The following is a 13043-nucleotide window of genomic DNA, read 5'->3' as shown; positions in this document are numbered from 1 at the left end:
TGACTTACATTCACACACAGTTTCAGAATTATTACCAATTATTAGGGAGACCATATGATTATTAATCTCATAGGACTGGTTTTCTGATGAACACTGAGGTATCATCTGGAATTGAAACAGATAGCTGACAACTGGAATCGATCAGCTTATAAAGTTTTTGTATTAATGATGTAGTTGTTTAGTGCACTATACATCGTAGTTTAAGCTGAGCTTGTAGATAAACAAGATGTTAGGTGGGTTGTACGAATTTTCCAAGTGTAAAGAGATGTTTTTGCCCTTGATTTTGCAAATGTTTGAGGTCAGTCAAGACCTTGCTAGAGGACATACATCCATGCTTGAGGAATATGAAAACATGCATCCCACCAATGTCAAATGCAGTATAAAAAAATGTGGCTCTTTAAATCTTATATTAACTCACCTGCTGCAGCCTCCTTGTTTGCAAATAGTTTATCGTCAACTGCCGAACTTATGTCAAAGAACACTTCTTCTTCATCTCTGTCTGCATCAAACTATTAAAAAAGAAAAAAAAAGTGGCAGTCAGACACTGCTTACTACTTGGCTGAACATCAACGTCCAGCATGACTTCTCACTCCAAGCCTTCTTGATAGAAACCTTCCTACTTTTTTGTGTGCTGTCCATTGCTTTAGATATGAATAATTTTAACTTTGACTGAAAGCTAAACTAATTTTGTAACCCTTTTTGCCTATTTTTAATAGCTTGTCAGGAATAGAAGCTACAGTAAAATTTACATGCTCTCAGAGAATGAAGTTTCAAAGGAGAAAGTAAAACTAGTAATGCATATTACTTTTTCAACCATTGGATGGCTGAAAAAAATGACAGCATAGAAACCAGAAATGTGATTACTGTATTGTCACTTCTTTTCAGAGATTAGCATAATTAACTATTTGATTTGCATGTGAAAAATTTTCAGCAACTTCTGAATTGTCTGAAACCAATTTTTGTGACCTGTATGGGTGTACAATTTCTTCAAGTAGTTGAGCAAAATTCTTAGGAAAAAATGAAGTATTTTTGAAAGTCCCCTATTATATAGAAAAGAAAGCTTTCCTTGCTCTCGCACTAGCAGAAAGTGTCTTGGCTCAGTGATAAATTAATAAAATCAGGAAAGCAAACTCCTTAAAAATGGCAAATAATTAATTTCTTACCATTTTCAACTTTTTAAATTTATTCTTTTGCCTGAATTCTGATACTGATTCTCCCAAGTTTTTTCTCAGCTGTCTCTGACAGGTTCTTTTTATGGCCAGATGACATGCTTGTCAGTGGGTTTGTTTTTTTTCTCATCATATTTATCAAGCTTTATTCATTTAGATCATCACTTATTGAGCTTTCTTTGGAGAAAAATTGGACATTTTATTACTGTTGCTCTGGAATTTTTCCTTATTTCTTGAACTGCGGCCAGGTACATTACTATGGAAAAAGGGAATACTGCAACCTCAGGTTAGAGTAGTAAGCAAATAATGGTCACATCAGATGGCTGTCATTCAGTGCATGCCCCCCTGTATAAGAGTCACTATTTTCAATCATTTTGTATCTTCAGTGTAATATGTTTTAGGATGCAGAATGAACCCCAGGGCGAAAAGCATTTCACTAGCGATTGCAAGCTCATGAACTTCAGTGGGCTCGCTCTTCCAAGTCCAAGACTGTTGAGCACCTTTTCAGATGTCTTGCCAATACCTGCCTGCCTCATGGTAAAAATAATAGGCAGGGAAAAGCCTTGGAGAGAGAAGTTCAAACCCAGCTAGGAACTTTGCTGCAGAAGCTAAGACATACAGAGGCAAAGTTGTCTTCCAAATATCTGTCTCAGAAATATAGCATGGTACTTAATGAGTTAATTCTAGGGAGATGCTGACTTGCTTGTCTAACACCCACCGTTGCAAAATCAGTATCACTCTTTTTAAATTATGCCTTATGACGACTTATGTATTACTTATATTACTTAAGCCGTTCTGTCACTGGTAATGAAATTTGCTTTCTTTTGGAATTTTCCATTAGCACCTGAAGGTAAACTCAAAGGCAAATATCAGCCCAAGAACAATTATTTAGAGTGGCAGATGTCAGGAATGGTTCAAAATAGGGAAAGAACATCAAAGAGACAAAGAATGATTGTACAAGCTAGGTCTGTGTGAATGAACATGGAAGCCTGTGGGACACCAGAGTATACTAGAGAGGAGCAACCGTTGTAGAAAGTTTGCTGCCAAGAAGCTTAACTCAAGACCTGTCTAAGCACTCAAATCTTAATTAGTATTAGTCCCACATTAAATCTTTAAGGTCTTACTATTTAGCTTTATACTTAGCTCACCTTAGAGTTCATTTCCATCATAGATAAGCCTACTCTAATTGTCAGTACATGGTGTTTTCTGACTGGTTCTTGAAATGGAGTTTCTGGCTCTGACCCTGAAGACCACTCAAGAATTCACTCTGTGACGCAGCACAGTTGTTCATCTGTCTGGGCAGACATTCATCTATTCTTGAGGAGTGTTCTTTTGCCATTCAGTATCAATCAAAACTCAGTGTTATTTTTTATTTATAAAGCAGAAATTTGTTTCTGTTTACCTATTAGAAGGATTACATCTTAATTTGTGTCAAAACTGAGGCTTGTGGAAGAACAGATTTTAAACGAAGCTGTTGGGCCACTGTTGAGCAATTTATTATCCATGCACAAAGAGCAGCTTTGGAATTTCCTTGTTCATAACATAAGAGTATTGACCTCTGTGAATTATTCTGCACTGGTCTGTCTCTGAGGAAGTGTGGGGATATGCTTTTCTTCTGTCGCTTCTTAGCCAAAAAATGTAAGCGTTTCATTAGATATGCTAGGAAAGACATATCATTTACAATGTTAGTGGGTATGTGTCTGCATAAAACCCAGTGAAATGTAATCAGGTTGTGTCTGATCGTTACTGCATAGGTCACATCACACTTGGAGAGATGGCAGGCTTGCTTTCTCATTAGTAGCATTCCTCTGAATAATCCAGTTTACCATGAAAAAACACACGATCAATCTCAAAACGTTCTGAAGTTCCAAGAATTTGAAACATCAACTTCCCCCATTCAAAGAACACCAGCTGTGCTTCAGTACTCTGAAAAATCTGGGCTTTGTAATAAAAGCCTATATTGTCACCCAAAGAAAACCAATTATTTGAAGCTTGCACATAGACTCAGTTTTCCCATCACAAAATGAGAATTGTAATACCCTGAGCCACAGGAAGGCAAGGTAGCTTTCACAGAGAAAATATTTTTGAAAGAAACTAAGTAACCGTGTGAGTTCTGTACTTCATTGAATTGTGAAACATTTTAAAATTAAATCCTTTGATAATTATTGGAGGCTTGAATAAAATGTAAAAGGTACTCAAACAACCCTATTCACAAAGAGGAAACAGAGTAAAACTTGTATTTTTAGCAGAACACATCTAAATCAATAGGTTGCTTTCCCTACTGAAAACAAATCCCTACTTGCTTCAAAACGTAGCTCTTTGCAACTAAATTATCTACTGGTATCTTTATGGATGTCTCAGTTTAATTATAGTCAAAGCCTACGTTTTATAGAAATATAATTCTATTAAACATGCCACTGAAAGCATTTGCAATACACAAGACACGTTAACTGTATCATTATCTGAACTGATGCAATCTTTAACAGTGATGTGCGAAAAAGCAAAGTATCTCTTCCCTGTGAGGTCAGCGGGGTTTGAGGTCTGAACTCACTCTACAGTGCTTCCCCCAGTGAGGCACTAACGGGGTTTTTGTATTTTGCTATCTCTGGTTTTTTGGGGCAGGAAAAGATGGGGAGGACCTCAGACGACATGAGAATCACATTTCTTTAAGAAATCAGCCTAAATTTCTAAGCCAAGAAAGGTTTCACACACCTTTCTGAAGTACATTTGGGGGCTATGCTTGGTAAGAATCTAGTGAAGCCCTTCCCCTGTGCAACACGTACATGTGGAAGCTGCAGGGCAGCAATCTCCACATACTTCTGTGAGTGGTCTTGCTTCCAAGATTGATCTCCCTGTGACGAAGGAAAGTATGAGAGGCTTTTTCTACCTCCTCTCTCCTCAGTCAGTTCAATAATGGTGTTTCTGTAGGAGGAAGAAGTAATACAGCATCACTTGCTAGAATGTGAATTTACCACATCCACACACTGTTCTGCTCCCACCTGGTTCAGGGGAACACATCCCAAAGATTAAAGCAGGAACAAGAACGGATCTCTGAAGTCTCCAAGGTTTCCTTTCAGTTGAGTTTCAGAAAGTTTTGCTTTGCTCTGAAATAATGATTTAGTAAAGAAATGACTAGTAGAAGTCATGTACCTCGGTATATATTGTTTTTTTTTTTTTTTTTAATAAATGATGACTGGCATAATGATTAATTTTCTGGAAAGTTTATCCCAGCTTCATGTGAACGTTGTTGAATTGGAGGATTTGATGCTGGCAGTGTTATATATGAAAATGGTGGAAAATATTTTCTAGATCTTGCGTTGTAAATAATTGTTCTAGGGAAAGCAGGTTGTACTTGCTGCTCTCAGAGGAAAAATAATTAGTGTTTCTAAATACATACCCAACAAATCTTAGCCAACAGAAGGAGCTTCACAGAAAAATTGTCCGAGCTGTTGAACATTGCAAATCTCACTGGTCAATGATGATAAATGGAGGTTTCATAATACCACATATTGAGTTAAAGAAAAAAGTACACAGCTCTTTCCTCACATATATCTGGGGGCAAGCATCAAGGAAACTGTAGTTAACTAGAATTTTGGGTGTGGGTGACATCATTCAGCCTCGCACCGCTCCCTACAGACTGATTTACCCCCAGTGACACTGCTGGTCTTTGCAGATGGTTTATCCAAAATGACAGCCCCAAAATAGGGGGAGATAAAATTTAAGTACAGGAAAACCGGAAAGAAATCTGGTTGCAGCAGACTTGCAGGGAATTCTTGTTTGTGTGCTTTGAAATAAAGTTAGAAATGGAGAAAGCATAAAAAACCCCAAGCAAATAGATGTAGTTAAATAGCATTTGCAACAGTAGATGAAAAATGTCCTCTGTTTTAGAACATAATGGATGTCAATGAAAAGAAATGTCGAAATTAAAATAACACAACATTGGGCTAACTGCTCCATGGCAATATTCCCATCCACCTAAGAATCAAATAGAATTACAGGAATTGGATGATGAATGTTCTGTTTGCTCTCTTTGCAGGAAAAGACTCCAACAGTAACTGCAATTCATAGATGTCTGAGTATTTTCTCAGTCATTAAAACATTATGGCACTTGAAGAAACGTCCAAATATTGTACGTTTAAAGGTACGGGTGATCTGATTATCAGACCCACTTGCTGCAAGCAAGACGATATTCATATGTGCTCTTCTGACCTCTTGGTCTTGCCTCAGTAAGAAGTTATCTGTCTTTGGTCTTCAAGAGCAGGAGTGAGTACAGAGTGCTAAGCCTCTGACCATTGCAGTCAATGCTGGTCAGGAAAAAAAAAACAACAGAGTTGCTTTGAGTTCTTTTAAGTCACATCCTCAGGTACGGAGCTTTCTGTGCCGTTTGATCTTTGGCTGTGGAAAATAGGCTATCAGACCTCCAGTGATACAAACAGGATTGGGGATTTTTTTTTCTCAGACAAAGCAACTTCTGAAGGGGGTTTCAGAGCAAACAATTAAGTGAACAGGAGTTGTGTTGTGCTGCTTAGTCAGAGGGTCTAATTAGATGTATAAACAGGACTGCTGAACGTAAGCCAAGTGATAACATAATGTGCCGTTTGGCACAGGGGTGATAGCTCCCGGATGCTCAGTGCAGTGCTTGTATCTGCAGCTGGAGGGACTTCCAGATGGACTATGAGAATGATTACTTGACTACCATGTCTAATAAGGGAAGAATTAGGGCTGAGATTGGAGAAGGCTGAAAAATGAATCTATTTCCCGTACCTTTCCATGGGAAAGAGACGCTTTAGAAGTTATTATATCCCAGCAGACAAAACTGTAAGATGCGAGGATGAAAGAAAGATGCAAGTGAAAGAAATTCAGGATTGAAGCAAGCAGCAAAACTTACTCTGATGCCGGTTTCTTTACTGCTTAATTAATCATAATTGGCAATGGATTCCCCAGGATTTGAAAATTTTAAAGATTGTTCCTAAAAAGAAAAATTGTAATACCTTCAAATTCAAATAGGAATTGATTCAGGAAAGTCTGCAGCCAAAAACTGCTCTACATAGCCATAGTTGTCACTTCTGACTGGGTCTTCAAGAGAACATGGCTTCTTCTATCGCAGTTTTCCCACGCTTTTCAAAGAGATACCTAGCTTGGAAATCAGACTGTACCACTGTCCTTGAAGTGTCGGTATTTTTTGGTTGAAAGGTTGACAATCCTTTAGGTAGTAACACACAGAGATTCATGAGATTGAGCAAGTTATAATGATTTTCAGGTAGCAGTGGCTACAACTGTGACAAAAACAACTCACTATTTTTATTCAGACTGGATTAGGCAGGGCTTTGCTCCTGAAGGAGTGAAACTAAATAAGAACTAGTCTTATTTTATGCTTGATAATACTAAAAGGTGAAGCGACACACACACTCAAGCATATAGGTTCTGCTTTATGATTTTTGGACACCCACACAGAAATCCCTTTATTATTGTTGTTCCGTCCCTGGTTTGCTTCTCATAATAATTACAAGCTAATTGAGTTGTGCAGTTACTTCCAGAGAACTGTGGAAAAAGCAACAGAGGAAAACAGTAAATATGTGAGGAAAAATATATCAGGTAGGATAATAACCATTGGTAAGGGAGGACAGGAAAAAAAAGAACTGAAGCCTTGTGTAGGAAAAATAATAAGCAGAGGAGCTGAGGAATGAAGCTGGAATGTGCAGACTGGGAGCTCAAGGAACATTTCCCTATTATAAAGTACTTTTAATGATATGCTTTAAAAAAAAAAAAACAAACCAACCTCCAAATCACCACAAAATGGGAGGGGAGGGCACATAGGGGAGAGGTATTTCTCTGTAATCCACTCTCGAGTTCTAACATTTTCTATCTATCTTTTATATAAATATTCTGAAATCTCAGATTAATTTTTTATATTATATTGAATCACGTACAGAAGAAAAACTACAACTGAAATTACACTAGAGCTCGCAAGTGATTTATAAAAAATTATGCAATTAGCAGAGGTCATAAATTGGTATCAGACAGAAATTTAGAAAAGAAACTGAACTGAAGATTTTATTACCATTATTAAAATCCTAAGGAATACTCTGGGTTATCAAAAATAAACCACTTAACACCTTATTTTTTACCACAGGAGTTCCACAGAGGATTCATAAATCTTTGCAGAGTCCCCATACTCCTATTATTAGAGTTTCTCAAGTTCCACTTGTCATCCGAGTGTCTGTTGCTGTGAGTGCTACTTGTAAACAAGCATGCGGATGAACCTTCACCAGCCGTGAGTGGAGCTGACAGTTCTGTGGGGGCTGCTGCTAGCTTCTGTATATCCCAAACTAATTTGCTCAAAATAGGTGCAATCTGAAGGCACTAACTATGTAATTTTTGCACACATTAGGTGCGTAGACAAAATCTAATATGGTAAGAAAAAATCAAACCATTGAATTCAAGGAACATCTTTCAGTGACATTAGTGAGAACTGAAATGACCCTCAAAACGAGGAAATACACCGTTATAACAGAAATGATCAGCTAATTTAGCTGCCGCATACCACAAAATGTGAAAATGCAAACATGCACACAGACAGATCAAATCTGCTCTGCTCCTCTAGAAACAAAGAGATGGACCCTGAACAGATTTAGGGATTTTGTTATAGTTGATATGAAATGCAAAAATTATGTCAGAATCTGGCCCACTCCCCCATTAGTACAAAAGAGGATAACTTGGGACACTTGTAGTTCGAAGGCTAATCATCTGCCTCTTCTATTAATTTGGCAGTCCATGAACAATGCAGTCACTACAAAAAAGAGGCTTGGGGGTTTGTTGTTCTTACAGGGATTTTCCGTTATTTCATGGTAAACTCAAGAACATAGTGCCATGGCACACAGGTGTGGAGATGTTCTGACAGCTTAATTCCCTTCGTGGTAAAACTCTGTTAAGCAAGCATCCATACTTGCAATATGGAACAGTATGACACCAAGTAAATGGTACGTCTTATCTGAAGAAACAATTAACAGTACGCAGAAGTAATAGCGTGTCTTTGTAGATTTATGCTGAGTAATAGGTTTCGATAGGCAGAAAGAGGGAGAAGTCGTATCTTTATGCTGTGATCATGTTGAGGATCACCCTGACTTCTATCAGTTTTCAGCTGTTAAAAATGAGTGCCTCGGGCAATGTGGTGGCAAGAGCTGATGGGAAAGACACCATGCAGTTATGGGCCCTTGAAGAGCAGAAAATGGGCAAACTGAAGGAGAGCTAGATTTAATTGGAGGTGAGGGGAGAAATCAATAATTTGGTGGTATGGTAGGTAGAAAATTAATGAACTGGGGGGGAACGCAATTACTTGTTTGGTAGGGAAGCTGATGGAGACAGAGCGCCGTGCCACAGAGTGGTTTTGGAACACACATATTTTTCATAACACTAAGATGCAAAGCCTCTCTGTCTGAGCAGATATTTAAGAGAACTGGCTGGTTAATTTTTTTCCCAATAAGGACAGTCATCTGGACAGCTGGTGACTGTTATGTGGAAGGCAAATATATTGCTGTTTTATTTCTGAAACCATCTTTGCATCATGTTTTCCATTTCCTCAGAGGGGCTCTGAGCTTCCAGTAGGCACTATCCTCCACTATATTTGTAACTCTCTAACTTTTTAAAGCTGAATTCAGTTTAACATAGTCAGTAATAAACAATTCAAAATGTTTCAACCATTTTTCTACACTACGATGACCCCTACAATAAATATTCTATTTGTCTCTGAAGTTGTCATCAGGAATCAGACTGGGTTAGGCAATATATGCCTAGTATCTAAGGGACATGATTTGTGTGTGTTTGTTCTGAGTAACTTGTTGGCTTCTAAAAGTAACTTTTCAAGCTACTGGTACCATGAAAAGCCGAAATCAGTACCCAAAGTCTGAACAACTATTAAGGAGGTGTTCTTTATTGCAGTGCCGGATGCATAGGGGATCACTCCTCCTAGTGCGCGTGCCGGCACAGGGTTAGTTGCATAATTTATACAAACTCTACATACATATTCACTAGTTTTCCAAGAAAAGATACACGTATTCATTATTTTCCAAGCACTCATTATCATATGCAAATGTCATTTGCGCATGCCTGTTGGTGTCTCCGGGTGGTCATCGGGGTCTCTGGATGAAGGATATACTCTTCCGCACCATGTCTGCTAGTTAACTATTGCTTTCGTACAAACTCAGTTCTGCGATCACGTATATACTGTCCTTGAGGGATAGTCTGTTCTGGTTTAGTGTTTGCTCTGCAGTTCCTTATCTTTATGGTTCTGTACATCTGCTTTTCTAAGGTCAAATGCTGTTGTCGTAAATTTTGTTTAGGCGCTTCTTGTCTTGATGCCTTTCTGGCTCCCCCAAAACAACAAGTTTTAGTCACAACAGCTCTATCACTATAAAGACAGCCAACATCTCTACATATAAACTCTCTATACATATTCACTTTGCAAATGACTGAAAGCTTGCACCTTGAACATGTATTACATCTGTCCAGCAGCTTCTATAGCAAAGTCACCTACATTCATTATTTTTGAAGAGTAATTAAAAACTAAGAGATGCTTCAGCACCTGCACATATAGAGACCTTTCCTACCTTGAAAGCACACTTACTTTTTCTTATTTTGAAAAACACGCATTCCACTGTTGGAGTAATTTTCAGTATGCATTTATTTTTAAAGGAAATTGCCTTTAAAGACACAAATGGTATTGCAAAAAACAGAACAGTAGTGTCAAGCACCAAGACAGATCACTACTGAAGACCTTGAATGGAAAACTGAATTACAGTCTGAGTTAAGAGATGCTCCATGATTTATTTGTTACTCTGTTCCTGTACAAGCCAGGAAAACATTCAGCCTGAGGGAGAGATCATCTTACTCTCACCTCCACTGGGTCTAGAATAAATTGTTCGATTCTTACTGTAATGTACCTAACCCTAAAGGAAAGGGAAAGACATTATTGATTACAGAGAGTCAGGTATGATTGGATGCTGTCCAAATCTTCATACAGCTTTAACAGCCCTCTGTGTCTTAGCTTGCAACATCCTTTATTTCCTCTTACGATACTGGAACTTATGTGATGCTGCCAATTATGAAACATTAATGTAAAATTCAGTATTTTGAAACCTAGACAAAGGGCAGAGCAGTACAAACAGGCTGCATGAAGATCAGCCAATAACAGCTGTAGTTGCCATTTTGCTATATACAGCTCAGTGACATTACAAGAAGATGTAGAATCACCTGACTCTTCCCCAAATGCCTTTATGTTCTCGTTCCACAGCAATAATGCTTGTCCTCCAGTAGTTTTTCTTCCACCTTTATCTAGGAAGACTACTAATGGGGCTTGGATGTGTCCTTGTTCTTCAGAAATTCCTGGAAGCTCACCCTATCTCAAATAAACCAAGACACTCTTTGGGAAGAAATCACTTAAGGACCAGTTGCTACAGCGTAAGTCCCCTATTTCCTCCAGTACCACATGAGACAAGTACTGGAATGTTCCCATCCCAGAGCACCCAGTTCAATGAAACAGCTCTGATTACTAACATCTTCAAATAAACACATTCCTCGATACCTTTAATTTTTAATATGGAGTGCAACAGTACTTCTCGGAGGGAGTGAGCCCTAAAGCTACAAGACATTAACCAATATGTTTGTCTATAGAGAGAGTTTTCCTGAATGAAGTTTAAAAAAAAATGTTTGTTTTCCCCTGCCTGTAATGCTCCTGGAGCCCCCGTGTCACTGTCCCTTTTGTTTAAAACAAAATCAAATCATTCTCTAGCAGCAGCTCCCACAGCACGTACAGATGGCAGACAAGCACCCCAAATAAATATATAGCAACACTGGTTTCCCAGAAAAGGTCCATATAAGCAACAACTGTAATTCAAATAAGGCAACTAAAACAAATTTTAGAAAACCTCAGAAATAAAAAACATTTCTTCCTAAAAATATTATTTTCTTCCACTGATAGCTTGCACTTTGCTTCAATGAAAAGCACTGGTACTGCTGCCAAATATTTCCCTTTTAACATCAATAGCATTTCTCCTGGCTTTTGTGGCAGAGATTCTGAATGAAAAATGCTAAAATACTGTAGGCTGGTCTTTTACCATTAGATGATGCCATAACAACTATTACCAAAAATATGGGTTTTGCCTATGTATCATCATAGTTTTCTCAGGAAGAATGCTACCAACTGAGAACTAACAAGCAGAGTCCTGCGTTAATTTCAACTGCAAATTTAACTAGTTAATAAAGCATGAGAACTAATGACTCAGATGCAAGAACAAGCATAGGGTATACCATAGGCTTAAACATTAGCTGCTGTGGGGGGTTTATATGCAAAATCTGCATTTAATTCAGGAAATAATTTGACAATTGTAGGTGTCTAAGACATTAGCAATATAGATTGTTTCATCTGCAATAGTTGTCGTTATTAGAAGTGGAATTTCAGGCTATAAGATCTAGAACATTTGAAAATCATTAGCTTTTCTATTTTCTTTGGAAAACAAAACCAAACTTCACCTCCTAGCTAAACAGTTCCTATGTATTTAAATAAATTCTGACCCAGAATAAGCAGTGTTTCCAGTGGTCTCTATATTAATAAACTTCGTAAATGGCATTGGAATAAGCCCTCCCTTGGTCATCTTGCGCTGAAGAGTGCTACATTTCGATGAAATAAATTATCTCTAGAAGTGTGACTCATACCAAACTTAGGATAATATTCAGCAAATGTCAGCTTGAGTTCAGGATGGGCTCATAAAACCAACTTCCAATTGCGCTGCCTCAGGAAGGATATGGATTTGTTTCCTCCAGCAAGAAGTGAGTGCACTGCTATTTTAATTTCTGCACCAGAAAGTTCTGTTTAGCTGTCTAAATTATTGGAGCATGTTGTTACAGAGCACAAAGGAGACTATTTGATTTAAAAATGAAAGCTGGCAAGCTAAGGAGATACTGACAGAAACTATTGCTTTAGTCATCATGGAATATGACAATCTTGCATCTAGCATGTATTTTCTGGAAACAAATGCAGGACAAAATCCCACTTGATTATGAAGACTGAAAGCATTTTTTAAATATCATAACAAGGAAGTGGATGAAGTGGAACTGATTGACATAATTTATTTAACTTTTCAAAAGCTTTTGACAATATTTCTACCCAGAGGCTATTAAATGAAACATAATTTTAGGGAAGCACTAAATAATATAATGGGCTTATTAAAAAAAACAAGAAGTATGAGAAATGCCCAAGAAATGCCCAAAGGATGTGCTGTCAACAAGTAGTACAGAAAATGGCCACTATATTGATCAAGGAAATAGAAAGTACAAATCAGAAAATTAGAGCAGCTCACTTACCCTGACTAAGGAAATGAAGTCTGAGAAGGGACAGGGATATTGCCAAGATATGCCTGTAGTGCAACAGTAGTGTGTGTTGCAGGAGAAAGATGGAAAAAAAAAAACCCAGGAAAGACCAAAATGAAGCCTCCACAGTCTTTCTTTTAATATGATTTCATAACTTTACCTTTGACTGTCCAGTACCTGTTCATCTGAGCTAAGTGAACTACAGAATACCTGAAACTAACACTTGAGGTCCAGTGCCACAGTATCAACACATTGTTGAGATATCAGTAATTTATTGCAAAAGCAAGCCAAACAACCTATATTGAGTGTTTATACAACATTATCTATAAAAATTGCTATAACTGACCATTGCTTCAATTTACACAGAAAAATAGAGCTTTTGATATACTAAAGGAGAATCCATTACTTTATACTTACTAAACTAATTATTTTATAAACTGGGAGTTTTCTCTGTATTAAAGTTGCTTCTGGCTAGTATTCTCCATCACTGCAGCTCCTTCACCATTGCTA

General features: G+C 37.7%; 1 protein-coding gene across 1 annotated transcript in view; it reads right to left on the bottom strand.

The window, feature by feature from the left end:
- Positions 1 to 13043, bottom strand: part of AK5 (adenylate kinase 5) — a 96858-nt gene that overhangs the window by 47795 nt on the left and 36020 nt on the right. The window contains exon 7 of the mRNA XM_075097899.1: positions 419 to 509. Coding sequence (XP_074954000.1) covers positions 419 to 509 — 91 coding nt within the window. The remainder of the gene's footprint in view (positions 1 to 418; positions 510 to 13043) is intronic.

The sequence above is a fragment of the Phalacrocorax aristotelis genome, chromosome 6 (genome assembly GCF_949628215.1).
Source record: "Phalacrocorax aristotelis chromosome 6, bGulAri2.1, whole genome shotgun sequence".
Lineage (NCBI taxonomy): Eukaryota > Metazoa > Chordata > Aves > Suliformes > Phalacrocoracidae > Phalacrocorax > Phalacrocorax aristotelis.
The sequence above is the reverse complement of the archived record's forward strand: the minus strand, read 5'-3'. Positions and strand labels throughout refer to the sequence as shown.